This window comes from Aptenodytes forsteri, unplaced genomic scaffold (genome assembly GCF_000699145.1).
Source record: "Aptenodytes forsteri isolate BGI_AS27 unplaced genomic scaffold, ASM69914v1 Scaffold280, whole genome shotgun sequence".
NCBI classification, from domain to species: Eukaryota; Metazoa; Chordata; class Aves; order Sphenisciformes; family Spheniscidae; genus Aptenodytes; species Aptenodytes forsteri.
Window position 1 is genome coordinate 1817650 of NW_008796042.1, and position 23987 is coordinate 1841636.

General features: G+C 39.8%; 1 protein-coding gene across 1 annotated transcript in view; it reads left to right on the plus strand.

Annotated features, from left to right (window-relative positions):
* The window catches only part of ALK (anaplastic lymphoma receptor tyrosine kinase), a 245971-nt gene that overhangs the window by 117241 nt on the left and 104743 nt on the right, over positions 1–23987 (plus strand). The window contains exon 4 of the mRNA XM_019473734.1: positions 16439–16566. Coding sequence (XP_019329279.1) covers positions 16439–16566 — 128 coding nt within the window. The remainder of the gene's footprint in view (positions 1–16438; positions 16567–23987) is intronic.

Genomic DNA, 23987 nt, shown 5'->3' on the forward strand with positions numbered 1-23987 from the left:
CTCCTTTTGGTATAGTATTTTTTTCCTCAGGCATTTTTAGATAGGATTTCTGATTCACACCTTTAAGTTTCAGTTATATGCTCTTTCTGATATTAACAGATATTTCTGTGAAGGTTGTAAGTACAGGATTATTCATAAAGATTATCTCAGGAAAGGAACAACTGAGGTCTCCTCTGGACTGTAATTTGTGCAGCTCGGTTTTCCATCCTAGAAGGATCACTCTACTTTTTTTCAGTGGCTTTCCTGCTGAAATGTTTCACGGATTGCCTGGTGCCCTTTAGAGAATGCTAAATAGCACACAGAGTGGTTTTTTGCTCTTGACTCATGGCTGTACCCTGACATCCCAAGGGCTGAAGGAAAGGGAAAACAATACAAGGCTGAGGCAGAAGAAGTTTACATAGGGAAAGAGTCAGTCCATGCTGGCCTTCAAGTGTTTAAATACACTGTTTTGTTTGTCTTGCACTAGGCTGTTGTTTTCATCCAGAAGTGTTCAAAGAGTGCCTGTTCTTCCATCTCATGTGAACCACAAACTACAACCACAGTGAGAATGTGGTCACAATCTTGGCTGCCTCTGGGGCACTGTGTCTGAGGCAGCTCGTGCTTTTGCATGTATTTTGTCCGTCTCACTCTTAACGACGTGCTTGTCTGTACTCTGCCTGATTCATTGCTTGGTAGTGCTATGGTTCTCCAACTTCCCCTCTGTCCTTCTCCTTGGCTCGTGCTCTTTGACTCACTTGCCAACAGATGAACTTTCTGGCCTGGATATGATCTGCCCATATTCTCCAATGCCCTGTTTACAAAGACCCGTATACATTTCAGAGTTCTGAATGCCGCCCTTTGCTAATACAAAGTAACAAGAAGAAATAACCTTTTCTCCTTTCTTCCATCCCCCTCTGTTCATAGAGAATAGTGACCGGAAAAACAAAGTACAAGGTAAACCAAGCACCAAGCAGAATGTCTAATAGGGTCTGAAGGGTTTCCCTCCAGCGAAAGGCTGCTTGAGACTTACTAACTTTTGCGCATTTAACAGGAAAATGGTTCTTTCACTCTGAAATGAATTTCAGATGGGAGCAAGGTTTGAAACATTTGACAGAAGCTTCATTAATAGCTCTTGATGGTTTTCTAGCTCTTTGCATTTTCAAGGCCTACATCAACAGGAGCAAAGCACAAATTACTTCAATAAGCTGATAATATTACGCATTTTCTTATTCATGTATCCTGTTTCAGTGCAAGTTAGGTTCATTCAGCTAAAGCTCTGAGTATATAGCTGAAAAAGAAAAATTGAAGATGTGGTTACTATTGAGCCTCCAATACCATTGATCTGGGAGCACCAGTAATTCAGCATGCTTTGTTAAAGAAAACAGCAGTGAAGACAGAGATCTTTAGTCAGTGGAGGATCTTCTGCCTGTGCAGGATCACAGAATGGCTGAAGTTGAAGGATGCCTCTGGAAATCATCTAGTCCAGCCCCCCTACTCAAAGCAGAGCCAAAGCAGGGTATTTGTACATATTGATAAGATGCTACCTGAGCCTCCTCTTCTCCAGGCTAAACAATCCCAACTCTCTGAGTCTCTCCTTGTATGTCAGATGCTCCAGTCCATACTGTCATCGTCTAAGCTATTCATCTAACATCTACTATTCCTCCTTGTGTGACTGTAGGGTTGAGAAATCTTTCTTCTACTGGCAGAATTCATGTCTGAGTTAACTGAAGTGGGATGTCTATGGAAACAGAGTTCAGGGCTTCTAGCAGAAGAGGGCCTGCACCATCCTTCCATCCTAGAAAGAGTGTTGCTGCTCAGACAGGTTGCCACATCCACTGCTTTGACCCCAGGCTGCAATTTCTGTGAGTCTTTAGCAGAGTCTTGTGGTGGACTCCTGTGTGTTGCATCTCTGTTTCCCCACTTTCATAACAAGTGGACATCATGAAGCTTTATTTAATGGTATGTTGAGGACTTCAGAGTGCCTTTCCCTGGCACCTCATGTTCATGCTCAGGGGATTACATTATGCTGTGGTGCTCTGTTAAACTACTGACAGGTCTCGTTCCAGAAGTAACTACATTATGCTGGTGTATCAGTATGGTCAGAGGAATAAAACTGACTTTTTGTTTAGTCAGAGTTTAGTAAAATTGAATTTGGTTTGTTTCTCCACTTGATTGTGTGTGATTGAACAGAAATTCCCTCAATGGAGGAACCTCTGTGTGTGTGTTTGAGCCAGCTTTGTTATTTTCTATATAATCATTGCTGGCTGAGAACTTAGGTGTCTGACTAACAAAAGTTGTAAGGCAAGTTCTTGAATTTACATGGTTCGCATCAGCAGGCATGAAATGTAATACATAGATTCACCATTTCTCTTGTTGCAATGGAGCGATGATTTACATGGGACATTACCTGCTTGGAAATGAACATTTCGCATCCACTAAGCGCCTCAGGATACAAACATGTCCCTGTGAAAGTAGGAGGGGAGAGGAGAAGGTGCCTAAATCTTTTTTTTTTTCATGAAGTAGAAATTGCAAAACATATAAACAGCAGGATAGGAATGCTGGAGTTGCTTGTATTTGGCATATTCTGAAAGGGGTTTGTTCACATTTGCAAAGCAAAAACAAAAATCTGGAAGGCTGAAACAGAAAATGACCAACTGCAACCAAAGCATTTGCTGCCTGTTTGCTCCGAATGTGCAATTGGCCTTGGTCTTGTAATTATAATCCATAAAGATGTCTCTGTTCCCTACACACCCTTGGGCTTCCAGGAGCACTGAGTGCTTAGGGCTTGGGCTGCTAATGCTATAATTGAAACAGCTGCTCTGCTCTCTAAGTACTTTATTCATTCACCTCCAAAAATATTGATGGACCTGTGGCGTGTTCTGGGCCTTTTCTGTAGATGTGAATCTCAAACACAGCCACTTGCTAGATAGAACTAATGAAGAGAATTTGCTACAGCTTTTAGTGTGTTGTCTCAGTTTTTAAAAGGAGAAGAAAAAGGGAGGGGGTGAGGGGAAGGCTGCTCTTAGGCCATAAAGCTCTTTGGACTAAATTCACTTTACCTACAAGACCAGACATCCTAATTCGCTATTATTCTCAATGACTTAAACTACAAGTGAATGTAAAATCTTACTAGGCCAAAAGGTTATTATTTTTACATTCTGCACTGATTTTTAAATTAGTGCATACAGAGAAGAGCCTCTGGGAATTGTGCTGTAAATGAGCTGAGCATTGGGAGGGGTCCACACTAATTCATGAAGGCTCCAGGCCAGAGGTTGCTCTGCAGCCCCCCATTTCTCTCTTGCCTTGGGACTGCAGCGAAAGGGCTAAATTGCTGTTGCAGTCGTTGTTAAAGGCTGAAAACTTCACGCAGCTAACAGAAGCTCAAGTATACCCATAGCCTTTCTCGATATACCTTCCTTTACCTACCTAATGTTGTTTTTCCTTATCCTTGTATTCAGCCTATTTCTGAATTACTGTCCAGAAAAGAAGAGTTCGTCATCGTGTCAGATGAATGCATTTAATCAGCAGAAAGTCATCCTAGCATGGGCTAATGGCAAAGCTGGGATGCAGCTGGTAGCGGCTAACATGGATGTATTCAGCAGGGCTGTGGCGGAGATGGAGTTACTGACTAAAACGCAATCACTTGACTGCTCTGATAGAGTTAGCCTAATGGCGTCTTCCTTCCGGCCCATTGCTCAGCTCAGCATATCCTACAGACTCAGGCAGCTTTAACCTCCTTGTGACTAGAGTTCGGTATATCCTGAGGCAATTCATCCATGCAAAAAGGGTTTTGCAGGAGCATCTCAACTCTTAATTACCCAGGAGCGGGTTCACCCAAGAACAAGCTGAAGCTGCATAAAACCTTTGAGCTAGGCAGAGGCAAGGGCTGCTGTGGTCCATAGGCTGTTTTTTATTCAACAGTATTGATTGTTCTTGGCAGATACGGAGCCTGAGAGCTTTGTGGTTATGTTTGTTAGGGAAAATTAGAGGTCATTCTGAGACTTTGAGAGTCAATAAATCTAAATTTTGATGAAAAAGGCAAAATTCTACTCTGAAACAAGTACTCAGGCAGCCCATGTGGGAGAGCAGTGAGGGAGGAAAGAAAGGGCTGGAAATTTTACTGTGCCTTCCCCGTCAGCCTGCAGCACTTGGATTATCATTGTATTCTGTTCAGGAGAGGAAGAACAGCAAGGAAATGGTCTTAGAAAATAGTACATTGAAAAATCCTCTTGATGTGACATGAAACAGATGATTAAATGTCAGGAAATGCAGTCTTGGTGTTGCTACCCAGTTTATGTTGCCTGAAGGTGAGCTGACAATATGTATACCTGCACAGATATTTTGCATACCTGCAGCCTTTGCTGTCTGAAGTGCTCAAAGGTTGTTGCAGGTTCATATAGCAAAACTCATCCTTGTTCAGAGTTTGATTTATATATTAAAAATAGAGTTTAAGTCAGACCCTAGAAGGGGTGCCTGAATTGATTTGACCTTTTTAACTGAGCTGGGTATTGTTAACTTAATCAAGCCTTACTGTATCCTCAGGCGCCAAGTATACCTTTTTATACCTAGGTTCACAGAAATGTCACAATGTTTCTAAAGTCACACTGGAATATCATAGCAGGGACCTTTCGCCCCATTTCTGCCTTGTGAGGGAATTGTGGAATGGTTTTCTTTCCAGTCTTTGCCTAATACAGGTGAGCTTGCAAGCAAGACTTGCTCTTTGAGGCCGAGCTCACGTTTCTGAGCTTTCCAGGATGCTGCAGTGCATGCTGTCCTTCCCAGAATGGTGTCTAAAGACAAGAGCTGTCCCAGCAAATGTTACTGAATTGCAATTACTGATGTCGTTTAAAAAAAGAAAAAAGACTACTTGAATTTGAAAAACAATTTAATGTGATACTGAGATGAACAGCATTGGCAGGACTGCTGTGTTTTGGGAATGCATGAAAAGGCCTAGGTATTTTCTTTATCAGTAAACATTAAAGACAGTCATCATATTTTCATGCTGTTTTAAAATCACTGTTCAAAAACACCTTCAATTTCATTGGCAATATTAACCCAAGGAAATGGGCTTCTTGTTTATTTGACTGTGAGGAGCCAGTAATTTATACTAGAACGTCTTGTGGAGTCTCTTTTCTATGCATGTTAGTTGTCGAGGCTTTTCTTATTTATGCTCAAAGGAAGTGTGTATGCCAAATATTGAGACTAACAGCAAATGGATGCTGAGCTAAATAAAACATCCCTGCTCTCCACGTTCTGAGGAGTTGAGATCCCAGACAGTGGCTTAAACTTGTATTTCCAGGCAGTGGCAGATGTAGTAAGCTACTCTTGGCTTCCCTTCTGGATGTTCAGCATGCCCTGTTAACGATTCTCTTTCTCAGAAATATCCAATACTAAATGAGGGAGATTAGATCAGTGGGACAGAAACAGGCTGTGGCAAAAGTTAGTCTTGACCATAGGCAGCATTTCTTCTATTTGGACCGACACAGCAGATGTCATTCTCACATACATTCCAAATGTGGTAAGATAGTGAGGACATTGTTATCAACTATGATAGCATTGCTGTGACTGCTGCTGTGTTGAAAGCTGTGCACACCTCGCTTTCATGGCGTTTCTCTCTCTTTAAAGTTGACATTTCAGTTGTTAAGTAGTACAGTCTGTCTGACTTCTGATGTGCCATTTGCTCTGATGAGTAGATGCTGGCCTCCCAAGTTCCATTTCTTTGAGTACACTGACCAAGTGATTTTTTTCATCACTCTCTTTTTTTAACATCTTTCTGCATTCAAAGTTGAGTCATACAATTCAAAGGCCCCCTTCCCCAACAGGGTAACTCCTATAATACCCACTACGTAAGCAATAATGGACACAACCTTTCTGCATTCCAAGCCTCATCTTTCCCCATTCAGATCCTTCCTAATGAGTCGTTTCTTTTGAAAGTCTGTTTCAAGGAAGGAAATTAAATTAGAAGAGGAAGTTGTTCATCAGGAAATACATCTTTTGTCTTCACCCCTGCAATTTCCTTTCATGCTACCCCTCACATTGCTTATATATAGACATCTGTATTGTACAGTTTTATGGGAGACATTTCACTTCTATTTATTTTGCACCATGTTTTATTTTTATTTACTTATATATTTTGCATTGCATATGGCACACCCTATGCCTGATGCAATCATATGCCTACCTCTGTGTTGCAGCCAAACACTGTGAATAGCTGAAGTTACGGGAAAGGTAGCATTTGCTGAGGATTATCTGCCAGCCTTTTTGGTTTCTGAGAATCTCTGAAATCCAGTCAGGCTATTTTTTTTCTAACCAGACAGCTTTTTATGGGGTTTGACCTGATGAATGGGTTTTAGGAGCCTCTTACAGGAGATTGGGGACTGTCTTGTAGTGGGCGGGAATGCCTGGAGTAGATGTTCTGTAAATCCTTCTGAACCTTATGATCCAAAAAGTCCTTCATCTAGTCCTTAATCTTTCTTTGGATATATGGATACCTTATTTTGAAGTCTAGGTTATTAAAGCTGCTAGATAATTGCAACATATACCTAAAGGATACAGAATTAAGCACAGCTGTTCTCTTAAGTAAAACCTTCCCTCTCATCCACTCTTTCAGCCTTTGAACCTAAAATCTTTCATGGCTTTTATTCCACCATATAGATGGTGAGCAGACACAATATTCATACTTCCCTTTAGCTGTGTCGTGAAAAGCCATTGCTGAGTGCTGAGGTAAAAATCCCAGTTTAATTTGGCTCCCAGACATGGCTATTGAGAACTCAGTTATTTCAGAATACGTTGCCACTACTCTTCTCTCTGAAAAGACATCCTGTCTTTGTGAAGCCTTGACTGTACTTGACTGTAATTAAGATTAGATTATTTTTTACTTTCAATATTTAAATAAAAAATGAAAATGACTCTTTGGTACACCTAAGCAGTGCTGTACATTGGGTTGAAAGTATGGAATTTCCTTCTGATCCTCAAAGACAATTAAGTTACTCCCTGAAGCATGAAATTTAATTACCCTCATCAGAAGCAGCACAATGCAGTGGATTAGGACATAGGAATAAGAATCAGAAATTTTTATCTCTGATCCTAGTTCCACCATCTAGTTATTGACTAAATGAGTCATACAACCTTCCTGTGCCTCCTTTTCACCCACCTGAAAAATGAGGTGTTTGATTTCTTTGTTAAGGGGCTGTGAGGTCTGTATAAGCATCTAAAGATGTAATGGTTTGTATGAATGCTAAGTGTTCCTAGGATTGCCTTGGCTTACGTGCTGCCAGCAGTTATTGCAATTTGGTTTCATACAGTGAAATCTCATTTTTTGGCAGTGTTAGTTTCATTAAAGGAAGTGTAATCAAGCTCATATGCAAATAGGGAGAAGACTACAAGAGGAGGTGACACTAAAGTGCCATTGCGCATCAGAAAAGTAAGCTGAGCTGTTGTTCTTTTCACATCAGTTTTGATGCTACGTTGCGGATATGATTACTAATTGTAGCATCCCAGGAGTGCCTCCAACCATGTACTTCTCAAGAGGTGGAGGAAAGTTCCACGTTGCATGGCTTAACTGGGGAACAGAAAGGAAAGTTCAGTGCCAGATGAACATATTCCTCTGGGCAAGTTGTTTAGCTCTACTGTATTTGGAATTGCAGTAGTCTCTTACTGGAGTGATTAGTCATGTCATGTCAGTGGGGAGCTCCCGTGAAAAACTCAGAACTGTTTATTGGATGTGATGAAGTGGCTAATTACAATAATTTGTTCTGTCATTTAAAAAAAAACGACGCTTTCTCATATCTCAGCCCCGCTTGGCCAACAGAGCTTTTGAGTAGACGAGTTTCTTAGCATGCCTGTAGCATTAAGTTTACATTTCAGAATGGTCAGTAACAAAAATTGTCCTATAAGTATCTGGGTTACTCTTTCCACAGACATTTTATAAAAGGAAAACTGAACTAATAAGAACCCTGCCATTTAGTGGGTTACGTTCCAGTGCAAAGGTACCAGATTGCTCTGTTGGAAAGACGTTTGCCCTCCACTATACAGCATAATTTCATTGTCTGTCTTTGAATGCCTCTGCAGTTCCCATGCTCTTTCATCCAAGGCCTCTGTCTGTATTAAATTCCATTAAAAGATTCTCATTTGTAATCACAAGAATTAGATTTAATTGTGAGGCTGCAGTTCTTCAGTTACTTACCTGAGTCAATTCTTTACAGCACTGAAATGTAAGTCTTCAAATTTTTAGAGCAGGGAATTTACTTTAACCAGGTTAGTAAAGCAAAATCTTTGTAACAGTGATTTTTCTAAGAGACACTCAGGAAAGAGAGAAAAAAAAATATTTTTAACTCTATGAAAGTTAACAGGAAAATATATTTTTCTGTAGGTTTTATCTTCTGCCATTTTAATAAATTTTCCCATGTAGAGTAGTTGTGTTGTGGTCTTGTAGCATGCTCTAAATATAGGAGGATATTCTATTACCAATGAAACTCTAGTGGCTTAATTGCAATCTTTCACTGTTATCCAAGAATAAGTATAAAATAAAAATATCCTTTATGGGCTACTTGTGTCTCACTGAAACCTAAAGCAGTTTCTGCCATATTGCGGTATCTCCCCGGTTGTACAATTCTCAGTAGAGTAGCTGTACAAAAGAGCCCAGCATTGCAATCCTAAAAGGAGGGTAGAGTTAGCTTCCTTCCCAGCACACGTGAGGCAATATCATTGCAGTCTGGAGCCAAAATCTTGTTGGTCTCCTGTTCTAGGCAAGGTAATTACACACTGTGTCTGACTCATCGGTCAAACCTAGCAGAATTACAGAGCATTTTCTTGGGGGGGGTGCGGGGGTGGTGTTATTAGTTTTATCTTAAAAGCATTAAAAGAATAAAAGGAAATAAAATCATTACAATTATTTAATCTTTTTTATGGCAAAATTTTTGTGAAGGTGTCTTCTAAAGGCATTTTGAGGGAAGGGCAGGGAAGCATTCTTGGAACCAGTCACAGGGATGTTAAAGGTCTCATCCAATGACACTAATAAAGGTCTTAACTGTATTTAACCTAACACCAACAGTATGTCTTGCTTATGCAAAAGGCCATAGAAAAGGGTAGAAAGACATCTGGTGTTAAATCATAGAGGAAAATGTATACCTTTCAATGATCCATGAGCAGAAGAGTTTGCATTGTAAACTTTCTGCATTGCACATCAAGAATTATCTCCTTTAATGCTAAATAATCTCTTGCAGTAATATGCAGTAACTTTATTTGTTGCCATTTTAGAAAGTAGATCCTTTTCAAGACTGTATCATCATACATCAAATTCAGGCCCTGATGTCTTTTAAGTAATTTTAAGATCAGTAAACTGAGATTAATTTAAAGTTGATAATTAAAGTAATTACAAGACAGTGTATTGTATTGTTTGAACTAATGAGAAAAGAGTTTACACAGCCTTCTATGGGTCATTTTATTTTTTTTCTCCTTCTGTCTCTTAGAATTGTATTGGCGTCTTCTTGAAAACATTTTTTAATTTTCTGTTTGCTGCAGCCTGAAAAGGTCTAGTCTGGTTCTTCCTTTGTGCAGTGCCCATTAATTGCTGAAGCAAAAGGAAGTCTGGAGCAGTACGAAGGCAAGATTAAAACGTCTTCTAAAACTCTGGTATAACTATGCAATGGCATGCAGGATGGAGAAAGTTACGTTCTTTCACCAATTCAGCTAGTAAAGGGGAAAATTCTCTTTTGGACTCCTACTGATAATTTTTAATTCTGCCCTTAACAAGGTTTCATTCTCAAAAATCAGCTTCTAATTTTTTCACTACCTTTATCGTGCCGCAGGTGGATTTTGATGTGAAATACTCTGATGCAGCTGCTATTATTGCTATTTAATTTTGTAATTCCCAAAAGTTCGCTGAACCTTTTACCAAAGAGATAGAACGAAGTCCTTGCTGAGATACATTGCATTTTCCTCCCAGGCATACCATGATAAGTGTTGGTAACAATGGGAGTATTTTAGAAGAGAGAGAACCTGGACCTGGAGAAATAAAATCACACTGTAACTCAACTTAAGTATGAGGAGTCTGTTAAATTCCACAATTTTTTTCAGTGGTGAGTGGAGATGAGAGAACAAAACACAGCTTGAATTCAGAGAGCTTTTTTCTTAAGGAGAGGGGATAGTTCAAAGTTCTTATCTTCCCTCAACCTCCTATTAATAGCTGCTGGGAGTGCACAAGCTGAATCGTGACCCAGGAGGGGCCATGCAGCTCTCCATTTCCCACACCACAGTTCAAGTGCATTTAGCCCTCATTTTCTATGTATCAGGCAATAGGATTTAAGGGTTGGTTCTTTGTTTTTTGCTAATTGTTTCCATATTCTTCTCATATGTTGAAGACTTTTGCTTTCAAATTGGCCTCTAAATGTGAGAAAGAAGTGGCTTTATCAGAGCCAGGCTGGGATCAGAGCCAGGCTGGGATAATGTTCTGGGTGAAACTTAACTTATGCCTAGGGGCCGGTGCGAACCAACAGTGCACTGTACTGAAGACATAGGTGGCGACATAGGTGGCAACACAGGTGTCAGGCTGGCTGATGGCACGGAAATTAATTCTACCTTCCAGATGTAGACGGATATCTGGGGAATGGTCACAAAGATGGTTGCTGTACATGGGATGTCAAGACCAAAGTCCCAAAGCTTGCTGGAATCAAGCATTTTTAAACCCCTCTTTAGCAGGATGAAAGAGCACCCAATGAGTATGTATGTGTTAATTGGATTCAAAATCATTTATCCATGAAGGCAGGCAAATGCAGGATGCAAGTGTTCTGACTTGAGATTTTACTTGAGAGTTCTAGCACTTTTTTTTTTTTAATTCACTGCCTCTGAGAGAGCATCCTGACTTGTACTTGCAATTAATCAGTGCTGGCATTACCCAGAGGAGCATGCAAAATGGCATCTAAAGCATTAGTGTATTGATTAGAATTAATCAGGAATGTGTTCCTCCTGAAGCTACAAGCTGCATGAACAACCGAAGAGTGTCTAAACTATAAATATCTCTCGGAAATTAAGTTTCTATGAAAACGGATTATGGCTTCTGAAACTGGGTAACTACATGTGAAATAGAAGCAGGGGAGCAAAACCTGGTACCTGGCAAACTGAGTCATGGATGGGAGGTTTAAGAAAAGTTAGGTTACAGAGAAGTACTTTGGCTTGTTCAGGATCTAACACCTAACCCTTGCAGGACTGTGTGAGGCCCAAGGTGGTTTCTAGCATACCTTCACATTAAGGAGTGTGAATGAGTATACAGAAGGTCGTTTGAAAATTCAGCCCTTGTACTGTGTTCAGGTTCTGTCAGCAGTATTTTCTGTTTTGGAGAAGAGCAATACAGCCTCGTAAGAGAAATTCTGGGTGTTGCCCAGGCTTTCTTTGAGCAACAAATTCTCTCTAGATAATATATCCAGGTCTGAACTTGTCTAAAGTCTGAAAATATTTGGATCTAGGATTTTGAGTGACTCTGTCACTGAAAACCATGCTATTAGTAGTTTCTGTCTAAATCTATGTATATCGCAGATTCTAGATATCTGAGCCAACTTCTTTCTTACTGTAACTTCAGTGAAGGTCCTGTTGGGTGGATCTGGCCTGCTGTATCAAGGCACTGAGCAGTGCCTAAACAATACAACATAGTGTGTTGCTTTACAGCATAAAGGATTAAATTAAGATGTTAAACTGTGGTCTTTTTTGTTGCTTGAGGCAGTATCTAGAGAGATCACCATGGTTATTATGGCCAATGTTGTGGTAAAAATAGGTTTTGATGTTGAAGGCTGTGCGGAGATGATAGCTATGTGCACAGTAACTGATGCCTTTGTCCTTGCAGTTGTCAGCTTACCAGTCTGATTCATCACTCTGTAGAGTGCTTGGAGGTTATGCGGAGGATAACAGGAGCAATCTGTTATCTGCTGTAATTTGCTTTTGGGACCTAAGTTTCACAGAATTGCAGAATGGTTGAGGTTGGAAGGAACCTCTGAGATTGACTAGTCCACCTTCCCTGCTCAATGCAGGGTGAGCTAAAGCAGGTTACCCAGAGCCATATCCAGTCAGGTTTTGAATATCTCCAAGGATGGAGACTCCTTAAGATTTCTGGGCAACTTGTTCCAGTGTTCAATCATCCTTAAAGTACACATCCTCTTGTGTTTAAATGGAATTTCTTGTCTCTCAATCCAAGCAAATGTGCCTTGTGCTTGCCTGTTGTCCTTTCGCTGGATACACTGTCTGATTCTGTCTTCTTTCCATCCTCCCATAACATATAAACATTGATAAGATCCTGAGCCTCCTCTTCTCCAGGCTAAACAATGCCAATTTTCTCAGCCTCTTCTTGTATGTCAGATGCTCTAGTCCCTTAATCATCTCTGTGGCTGTTTGCTGGACTCAATTTGGTAAGTCCATGTCTTTCTTGTGCTGGAAAGTCCAGCATTTGACCCAGTGCTCCAGGTATGTCTCCCCAGCGCTGAATAGAGGGGAAGTATCACCCCTTCGATCTGCTGTTCCCAGTGCAGCCCAGGAAGCTATTGGCCTTCCTTGTCATTGAGGACACGTTGCTAGCTTATGTTCAACATTTTGTCCACCAGGACCCACAAGCCTTCTTCTGCAAAGCTGCTTTCTGGCCTGTGCTGGTGCATGGGGTTGTTCCTCCCCAGGGGCAGCACTTTGCATTTCCCTTTGTTGAACTTCATGAGGTTCCTGTTGGCCCAAATTTCCAGCCTGTCAAGGCCTCTCTCAGTGGCAGCCCAACCATTCTGTGTATCAACCACTCCTCCCAAACTTGCTGGAAACCTGCTGATGGTGCAGCCTGTCCCATTATCCAGGTCATTAATGGAGACAGAAAACATTATTGGCTCCACTGTTGGCCCAGAGGTATACCACTAGTGACTGGCCTCCAGCTGGACTTTGTACCACTGACGATAACCCTCTAAGCTTGGCAGTTCAGCCAGTTTTCAGTCCACCTCACTGTCCACTTACATAGTGTGTACTTCCATCAGTTTGTCAGTGAGGATGGGATGGGAGACAGCATTGAAAACCTTACTGAAGTCAACATAAGCAACATCCACTGCTCCCCTCATCCACCAAGCCGATCATCTCAGCATAGAGAGCTATCAGGTTGGTTACGCATGATTTCAGTATGAAAAGGTTCCACACATGGTATTTCCCCATCTATCTCAAAAGATCACTGAAGTAGCTTTTCTGTTACCTTGCTAAAATGCTTTCTAAAATTAGACTTGTAACATATAGGCCACTAATAGAAATTTAATAAAGCTACTCCTAATTAACATCTAATGCATATCAGTTATACTGAAGTAGATCTAGCAAGCCTGTAGTACAGGACCTGCAGATGAGTACGGGTCTGTTAAATACAGGGTGTTGTATGGAAAGGTCTGGAGATCAGAGTCCCTGTTCTGCCACAGAATTGAGTCCCATCAGAATTTGCCTGCGGGTGTCTCTACTGACCCAGTAGCTATTTTTAGTGTCCCTGATAAATGCACCAGTTAGTGTCATTTTTAGCTCATTTATTTTCATGTCTCTGAAGAAAGAGGCTGATACTTGGGATTTCTTTTCACATGAATTTTTGAATCTCAGACAACCTATTGCAGGAATTTGTACCACAAAATATGAATATATTTTGTAATGAATCTGGGCTTGAGTGAGTCTGCCTTTTCCAGTCTTGCATTGCGGTGATATAAAATACCTGCTTGGCAACAGCTCTGGGAGTTAATAAAGTTTCTGTGGTAAACTATGAGAGGCCTGAGAATTTCAAACTAAAGTTATTGCACCAGTAACTCAGAAAAGCAATTCCTAAAACTCCTGGAACATTTATCCAGAGGGTTAGCAGTAGCACAGAAATGGAAATCATTGTTGAGAGCCACTGCATACTTGGAATTAAAATCCATCAGTCTTCTGAAGCTGAGGAAAACGATTTTCATGACATACAGATGCTTCTGTATTTCATAACCAAAATTAAATCTAGGGTGGTTTTTTACTCTATTTGTAGGGAATTTTGTATCCTCTAATTCCTACAATATACCTAACTTGAGATGACATCAAAAGAAATAACGCACACAGAAGCTAGGCATTTAAAATACTCTCAATGCTTTATTTTATTTAATTTCAGTAAAAGCAGATTTATCTGTTTGGGGGAGGGGAACGGAAAAGGAGTGAGGATGCCAACATCCCCTTCTCAAGTGGGAACCTCGAGCACAGAAGTCGGAAGATGAGATGTGGAAATGAAAATAACTGTAAACAGAAAATGAAACTTAGCAGTCTAGTTTCACTCTTCTTGCTGGAAAAGGAGGGAGGAAGAAACCTAGTAAATCATTAAAAAGCCATGTTCGCTTTTCTGAGTGGCAACTTGAACTGCATTAGCTGTTGGCAGGGTCTTTATGCAGCCCTTGCTTAGGACTTTTCTTTAGGTCTTTAACATACCTACCTGTTGGCAGCTTCCTTGCCTGCTGGGAATTTTGTCCAATTCAGCAGAGCGTAATGACATCGTTGTGTCCTTGATGAGATAAACAGTGTGTCTGCCTCTGGAGCAAAGAAAAGTCTCCTAGCTGCTAGTGGTATAGGGTCTGCGACTTGGGATTAACCCATGCTTGTAGCAGGCACAAGTGATGGTTGGTTAGTGCAAATGTCATACACACATGTTGTTTTATTTCCTTTCAGAAGTGTGTCTTAACTTGGTAACATCCAAATTTTGGCATACTTCTGGAGAAGAAGGTTCTTGTTACGGATGCCAGCTAAACTGTGTAGTTTCTTTTGTTCAGAACATATGTTCCAGTGGGTTTCCTCCCTCAAGAAAAATGTGTTCTTGTGCACAGCCCACATACAAGCACAAACCCATATACCGGGGAGTGATGGGAATACTTGATGTGGAAACGTTTTTATAAGACCAGTGAAAAATGCATTGCCCCTGACCCATTATGTCAGCTAGAAATAGTTACAGTCTTCCTCAAAAATGTTTAATATTGGTGTTTGAAAGCAACTGAAGGAACACAATAAGTTTTCGTTCTCATCTGTTAAAAATTGCAGCTGGAGCTGTAAAGAGCATTTCCTAATAGGCTTTATTAGACCCCTGTTGTCTTGTTTGGCTGCTGCTGACCAGTTACAGTACGCTAAAAAGAAGTGTTTTTTCCTTGGTGCTGCATCTTTTCCTGTAACAGAAGAGAAATGTGAAAAAGTGGATTAGTAGTGACTGAGTGGCTTTACAGAATCTCCTGTCTCTGATCATGTTTATGGTTAGCGAGCAGGCACTGGGGTGAAATGGGTGATGGGTTCTGTATCACTGCCAAAGTAATACACGCCTCTTGGGAAGTAGCCCTTCACAAATGGTGTCAACAAGTGGTTTTACTGGCAGCCTGTGCCCAAGGATGAAAGGTGAAATGGGCCAGAGCATGTTACCATACCAGTATTTTATTCCTCAAAGTGTTCCTTGCAGATCAGAATTCTAGTATATTGGGGAAAAGACACATACTTATATTTTTACTGTCTACCTTTAGACATGTCTTGCTGGACACAGAACATATGAAAGTTAAATCAGAGGTGATGTGTAACAGCTGAGGGGCTAGAAGAAGTTCTTCTGCTGGCTGGCAAAGTGTTTCAGGCAGAGCAGCAGACCCAGCTGATCAGAGGGGAGAAGGTGGACGTTAAAGACAGCCAGGCCTTGATGTCTTCTAGCGTCTCAGAGAGTGAATTAAGCTCATGCAGACTTTTTGTTCTCATTTACTCTTGGCAACAAGCAGACTAAGTTGAAACACTCTTGGAGTGTGGATGTTAGTCTCCAGGGTTGCTAATCCAGTTCCTTAGTTCCTTGATTTACTTGGTGGGACTTTTTGTTTGTTTGTTTGGGAGGCTGGGGGGAGGAACTGCGAGGAGGAGAAATGGCATGTTTTAGTTGTAGTGCTTCATGCCCATGTAGATGCTCCAGCCAGCCCCATTAGAAGCAAAGCATGTTACCTCAACCAGCGATGCAGTGCTGGGAATTATAGCTGTTGAGCAAGCCCTGGAGACTGGCTTATTGCCTGAGTGACTAAGAGACTTTGCCGGTGAGAAGCAGGCAGAGTTGTATGTAGAGGATGTGCATGTGCGCTACAGATTCCACAGCTTGCTTTGCAAAGAAAGTTAGGCTTCTTTTAAACAGCAGGCAGACATCTGTGAGAAATCCGGGAGCACAGAAGTGTGACAGAAGAAAGCAATAAGCTACTATTTAGCTGGGTTTTCCACATCTTAGCTGGGTGGAAATCTTGGTGCTTAGAAGCTTGCTTTTGCAAAATCCATGGGAGGGAAAGGCCCTGACCATGGGGCACCCTGAGGGGAGTGAGGGCTGGGGTAGGAGGCACAGTATGACTAGCCACATGTGGAGCTGCTGCTTTGGGGGATTTGGTCCTTGTAAAGCAGCCTTTCTTACCACTCTTCTCCTTTGTTGTTTCCTCTCGCTGTATGATGAGACCAGATGGGTGTTGCTTCAAAGGAGAGTTGGACATCTAGAGAAACCATTTCGGATCTCACTGGAGTATGTTGCTAATGGGAACAAGAGCGTAGCAGCTGTGGATTCCTTTGCGATGAAGAACTGCAGTACAGGTAACGTAGAGCATTTTATTGCTTCTAGCTCATAGTCTTTTGATGCCTTTTTGGAGAGGAGCATGATTTTTGACTGTTACAGAACCTTCACAGAATGAAAGCTTCTCATCAAATCAGTTGTTTAAATAAAAAAGAAATAGGGTCCCTTTCAGGGAAGAATTTTTCTAATGTTGCCTTAGAAGTTTTTAACTTCTTGAAGGAAACAAGATTTATTGGGTTTTTTCCCCTTTGGAAAGAATTTCTAGGAAAATTTCATTTTGGGAGAACCAAAGCAGTATTCATCCTGGCTTGCCAGATGCCTATCCTGGCAACTTCACTTTCTGCAGCAGAAAGTAGAACAGATGAGTGGTTCCTAGACAGATAGCTTGCAAGTCATCTTTTTGATGTTCATGGTAACCAATTTCAGGGCTGTTCTTTTGAACAACTGTGGAAAACTTGATTCTAATAAAATATGCCTTTCTTTGACAATGTTCCAAAGCAGTTATTGCTGAGTAACCCCTAATAGCTCAATGTAGTGCATGGAATTTTAATAATGGGCAACCTTAATGGGGGTTACTTTTTTAAATACAAGCTCCGTTATCAATTCAAGTATGTAAATTTAGTGCTTCTTGCCAGAAGCAGCTGCATTTTAGTTCTACCAGCTTTATGGAGCTTGTGAATCATACTGAAATATTTAGGTGGCATGTCAGTGAAGAATATTACTACTTATAGAACATAACACATTACATTTTGTCCATTTTATTTATTTGGAGTACTGCTGAGTTGAGCTGCATGTCCTTCTTTTCAACCTGTCTAGGACAGGGAAATCTGCTGGAGAATATACATTGTTTTGGCTATTTACGTTGCTCTCCACAAAGGCCAGTTGTATTAAGGGGTTTATTGCACTGTCTGTGCATAAAGGTGATCTCTAAGCTCCAACAAGGAACAGCCTGACATTGTACTGAAAGCACAAAGCATGTTCAGACAGAATGTACCTGTTCTGCTGCTGGTGTACGGAACACATCTTGGTGTCTCTCTAAGGCTGAAAGGAAAGTGTTGCAACTCCCCAAAACAAAAAAGTGAATGGGACAGAAGTCATTCAAATCCACAGTGCTTTTGGAATTCATTGCAACAAATTTTATGACAGACTACAGGAGATACTCAGCTCCCATGAAGGTACATGGATTCTTCTCTTGGGAGTGCTTGGGGAGCCGTAGGTGAAGGACAGTCAGCTGAGTGAAAGGATAATGTTGGCTAAGTGAGCTCATACCAGTACTGCGCACCGTTCTGCAGATGACAGATGTCAGTTGCTGAGGCTATTAAGATACATTGTGAGCAAAAGAAGGAACAAATCTCTCATTTTTGTCTACAGATTTGTAGCAATTGGCTACTCTCCTGCTCTGCTTACAGGACACGGTGTATGAATAATACCACCAGGGAAGAAAACCACTGGTTCTTTTTTCAGTTGGTTGAAATGCTAAGCCTTTTGCACAGAGCTGAAGATGTGGTACTGTGTCCTTTTACTAGAAAAGAACGTGGTGATGAGCAGCCAAGGGTATTACCTTAGGCTTGGAGGAAATAGGGAAAGCAAAAGAAAAGATTAATCTAAATCGTAACTTTTCTGCAGCTGTTAGAAGCCTTTGGGCAGCTTAGCTACGTGGATACCTTAATGTCACTGAAGCACCTAAAACATGGGTAAATTTGGGAAAGAAACATCTGAAAAACAGTAACAAGCCTTCAGCCTAATTTTTCTAAGCCTTTTAAAGACCATATACACATTTTAAAAATAAATAAAGGCACATAGACAATCTTAGGAAATTAGGCTTCGATTTCCGTAGGTGGTTACAGGTTTGGATCTGAATTAGATGCCAACAGGGGCTTTGAAGAAGGTAGAAGGTTGAGGTTGGGATTTAATTTGGAGCATTGGGAATTCCATTTTTTGAGTTCTTTAATCATGGAAAAGATGGGATTTTTATTGCATTTGAACTGAAAAAATTACAGCATATTTGGGATTGAATGGGAAATTAAAATTTAAGAAAATAAATTCAGATGCTGATAAAATTCTGAATTTTTTTCCAATTCTAAATTTAAAAATTCTAGATTCATATCCCATCTAACTAAAAATTGTTGAGTGGAAACATAAGTCTATCATTGCAATGTCTTAATTGTACTCTGCATTTCCCTTTCTTCATTCGACAGCGCAGCAGATTAGAAAATCAAAGTGATTTGTTGCTTGAATATCTTCACGTTTCCCAATTCCCATCATATAATTGGTCTTGATTGGGTTCGCTTGATAGACAAAAGGAAAGCCCTTGCAGATTGAGGGGTTTAATTTGGGTTTGGTTTTTTGTTTGTTTTTTTGTTGTGTTGTTTTGTTTTGTTTTTTAAATGCTCAGGATTGGCCAAAACTGTATTTGGTGCATCTCTTATCATTGCTGTAGTTCACCACCACCATTCTTCTCATGCACTCCATCCTCTGGCTTTAATTCTTTAAGGGCTTTTTAGCACTTGACATTTGCTAAGTGTTGGGGTTTTTTTACAGAAAATTTTCCTGAACCATAGGATTAGATTCCGATCAGAAAGCCCCTACAGTCAATAGAAAGGCTGCTTGGACTTCTAAAGGTTTTGGATCAGGACAGTTAACAGGTAGCATTGCCCATAGTCCTACAGCCAATTGACTTTCAATTACTGTCTTAAATGTGAAGCAGATTGTGTTTGTTAGTGTGTAAAACCTAAACTATTGATTGTCTAATTTTCTTTCTTACAACTTACTATTTAAATAAGTGCAGTATCCAAAGAAAAAAAATAATTACAAATTGCAAAGAAGTAATATATTAATTTAATAATGTCAGTTAAGAATTCGTTCCTTCTACAAGTGAAGTAATTGGTACAGTGGCATTTTATAGTTGATGGTAATTTCTAGTAATAAAAATAGAGTTCATTTCCTAAGTAATGTATTGACTTATTAATGATATTTAATGGGTTTCTTACTGATTTTTTATTGCAGTTGTAAATTAATTAATTTGCTAACTTATTTCCGAAAGTCTTAATTAAAGTACTTAATAGTAAGCACAAGTAAATGACAAGACATTGTTTTACTTAGCAATGTTCGATTTACCAATTCTAAGTAACTTTTTAAGTAAGGGACGTGGAGATCAAACGCTTCTAAAACACATTAAAGGTTTAATGATGCTCCAAGGCTGTTAAAAGCAGTTATTTCAGACACTCAGCCTGTCCAAGAGGAAGCACTTAGCTTTCAAGTTTTCAAGCTCAGTAAGCAACATAGAAAACATTTATTTTGGAGAGGGGAGATACTGTATGTTGTTGATTAAGTTAATGCTTCTGTCCACTCAGCAATAGCTTTTTTCAGTAGATACTGAAAGTACATAGAAATATACTCATTACCTTCAGAGCTGGTAAGTAGTTCTATAATGATCTCATGGTTATAATACATATGCAAATTTTTGAAAGTTGAAGTTAAGGTTGTACTAAAAGCAAAATCCTTGATCCCCAGCAGAGGACCTCTCAAGAAAGGAAAAATTTTGTTCACCTAAAGGTGATTTTACTGGAAAAAGAGATAGTGAGGGAAGAATAAGAATATGGACTTGCAACATGTATGAAGAAATATGAGCAACTGCCAGATAGAATTTTTCATGATTCCATTTGATAAATAGTCTAGCAACAGGTTTATGAATCAACTGCAGGAAATCAATAAGGGCTTTCTCCAAACAGGATTACTTATGTATCTGAATCATTACTAAAATGATGTTTTTGTGTATTCAGACAAAACCTGAATATGTATCATTTCAGTTTTCCCACGTACGCTCACTTTCTGCAGTTTGTCTTATAAATTAATTTGCTGACAGGATGCTGTGGTTAACTGAACTTAATGAAATACCAGTGAGCCCCTTTTCAAAATGAGTTCTTGATGCTTCCTACTGGAAAATTGCCTAGTAAAGTTAACCTTTTCCAAACCGAGAACTGAAATAGTATCACAGTATCTGATAGAATCATAGAACAGCCCAGGTTGGAAGGGACCTCAAAAGATCATCTGGTCCAACGTTTCGTGGGAAAGGGAGCCTAGATGAGATTAACTAGCACCCTGACCAGCTGCATCTTGAAAATCTCCAGTGATGGGGACTCCACCACGTCCCTGAGGAGATTGTTCCAGTGATTGTTTGTTCTCACTGTAAAAAATTTAAACACGGGTTTCTAATTGAAGTCCCACATGACACACCTACAGCTAATTTTGATGTTAATAATTAATTAATTTAAAAAATTGTGTAACTTTTAAGTAAGTTTCGCTTGAGTAAAATTGCAAGAAGTTTACAGAAGATTTATGAAGCAACTAACTTAATTGTGTCAATTTTTTTTTTATTAATTATTTGTTTAGTTGTAATCATGGGACAGTGGAGAGAAGACACGTACCTTCACTGAAACCAGCTGTGTCATCTTATATGGTCTGGAGATCCACCACTGCCCAGAAATTCAGGGGAACAGGTGAACAGAACAATGAGCACAGTCAGTATTGTGCTGTTGTTATAAAACTGAGAAATAGACATGATTTAAAAAAAAAAAAAAAGTAGTCTTAAATGTCAGAAGTAGTTGTCTCTCTTTGAGGTTTAGGATCAACATTTACCATAATACTTACTTGGCCTATCCAGGTCATTTTTGTGTAAAGGAAGCTGGAGAATTTCCTTTGGCATTAATGCCATGGTTAAGGAGCTTACCAAGCCAGAGGATAGATCCAGAGTTAATTGAAGTCAGTGGGAATTATTCAGTATGTTTGGATTAAGTTCTGAGTATCCTTCATTTAAAAAAAAAAAATAAATAAAGTAAGGCAGATTGGCTGCATTTTCCTTGGAGTGGCCTGTGCTATTTATACAGTTCCACTGAGCTGGTTTTCCTGTGGATCTAATTTCACTAAGTAGGCATTTGGAAAAGGTTTGCTATTTTAAGAGTAGTTGTTTCCAAATGCTTTGGCAACCACCTTCCTCCCTATTCACCTCTGCTCCCCCATGAGGTATGACTGATTATTCTGACTTCAGGTTGTGTGCCAAAAACCATCTCTAACCTGCTAGTGTTTTAATCCTCCAGGGATCTTGTGTTGGAGAAAAAACTGCTTTACAGATGAGTGCGGTAGCTGTAGTGAAGTTAAATCATTTTAAGGTAATTCCAAAGTGAAAATTATTTCACTTGTGGTTTGTGCCCATTTAAGTAAAATAAATTTAATGCAGTTGTTATGGGGCTTATCTTTGTTTTCATTTTTCATTTTCATCTTTTTTAAATTAAGTTATAGTAACGCTAGGAATAAAAAATTAAGCAAATTTAGTCCTAATATTGCTTCTAGAAAAGGCACAGTAACTCAATTAGTGGTAGAGTAGCTTCTTACAGTAATGAATTAGTGATTATGCATTTCTGTTGCTGACTGTGAACACCTACTTCTTGTGGAGCCAAATTTAGACAGTGATGGTTGTGTTAAATAATTTAATCTGTTTAAAACATCAGTGTACTCATGAAAGGGGAGGGAGATGAACCTGAATATCTAGAGCATTTAGTTTTCATAGGTCTGTCATGCCAGTGTGTTGGTGAATGGGACCTAGTGTTCTGTGGTTTTATTTAGCAATCAACTGATGATATATTTGGGGTTTTAAGATATGAGGAGGGAGGTATAAAGAAATGTTTTAGGTGGTGTAATAATGCTCATAAAACTGGTCTTTAAAATTGATGCATTCGTAGGGAGGGTGGAGGGGCGGGAATCTGCCACAGCAGGACCGAATGTGGATGTTTCTTAGACAAAGTTACTGTCTTACCAGAGTGGGCAGGTTCATCTACTCTAATTCAAAAAAGGTTAGGTGATTTGGGTTAAGAAACAGAACTGAGAAATCTCAGCCTTTAAAAGCCAAAGCTTTAATAATCAAAAGAGAAGGGCCTGCTCATAAGAGGTGCTGGAAACTGCTTGAGACACACTGCAAATCCCTCAGTTCCCCTGCAAATGTTGGCAGTTGTGGGTCTTAAGTACTTTTTAACACCTTGAAGAATTGGCCAATACATTATCTTTTTAATGCTGTATATGATTTTTATCCTGACCTTCTACCTTAATTAAGGCTTATTTCAACGGGGGAGCCATTGATTCAGGGAAAGAAAATGAACTCTGTAATCTGCTTTCCCCAAATTGAACTTATTTTTATTACTATTAATTGCTGCCACTTAGTTCTTGTGATGTTTTAACTGCTTGGATTTATTGAAACAATCATAGGATTCACTATTATCACTTGAGAATGGGGAGGACAATGATGATTTACAGATGACCCAATGATTTTAAACCAGTATTACTCCAGATTCAAAGATTTATGCAAGCTGATTCCATTGTGTAAGTAGATGACAGTCTCTCTCTGTCCCTTTCTCTCTCCATAATAAACCCCTACATTTTCTAAAGGCTGGTAGCCTGTAACAGAGGGCATGCAGAACCTTGATTTTGCTAAAACAAAGTCAGGGGTAGTTTTGCTCTGAGTTTTGTTTTATATAGATCCATGAACTTCCCTGCTAGCTGAAGGAAAGGTTTTTGATTTAAACAGGACTGATGTTTGAAGATGTTAAGACCTGGCTATGCAACTTGATTCATGTTTGTGAAGAATTACAGTGGTCTTTGAGAAGAGGTGAGAGACAGCGAGGAAGCTTAGAAAGTCAGAACAGAAGAGGGAGATGATCAAGCAAAAAGGATAGGAGTCAGACTGTGTGAGCAAAAGAATAAATGAGAGAGGGAGAGATGAGGAAAGGAGAGATGGCAATAAACTGGTAACACTGAAAACAAATGACAGGATATCAGGCAGGAATAATTGGTCTAGATAGTGGAAATGATTAAAGAGTTTGACCAGTTAGAAAGTGATTGGAATAAATATTTACAATCCAATTGATTAACTAGAGCAATCAAACTTAATCAGATAGCCACTCAATCAACCAGACTGAACTAACTAGATGGATAATCTGTTGAACCGGCAAAGAAACCAAGTAAGACTGAGGGAAGTTCAGTGAATTGTGAAAATTGAATGAAATGCAAATAGCTTGATCAATTAACATTTAAAATTATCAAATGCAAAGATAAATGAGTGTATGTTCAGGTGGAAGCTAGTCCCGTTTTCTGGCATGACTCAAACGAGCCCGAAGGGCATTGGTGAGCAAAATCATTTTTGGAAAATGAAGAACAAGAATGAGGAGAAGATGGGACAAGAAGGAAAGAAGATTTTCTGTGTGCACTTCCAGGCTGTAGAAGACAAAATAATGTCAGCAGCAAGAACCTTATTTTTTTTAAAGGCCTGCGTAAGTATCATACACACCAACGCTGGATTCTGAGGTAGCACTGCTCTGTAGTGGTGCAACGCATACAAGATGGAGAAAAGATATAATTCCTTCTCTTTCTTTACCACAGTGAAGACTTGTTT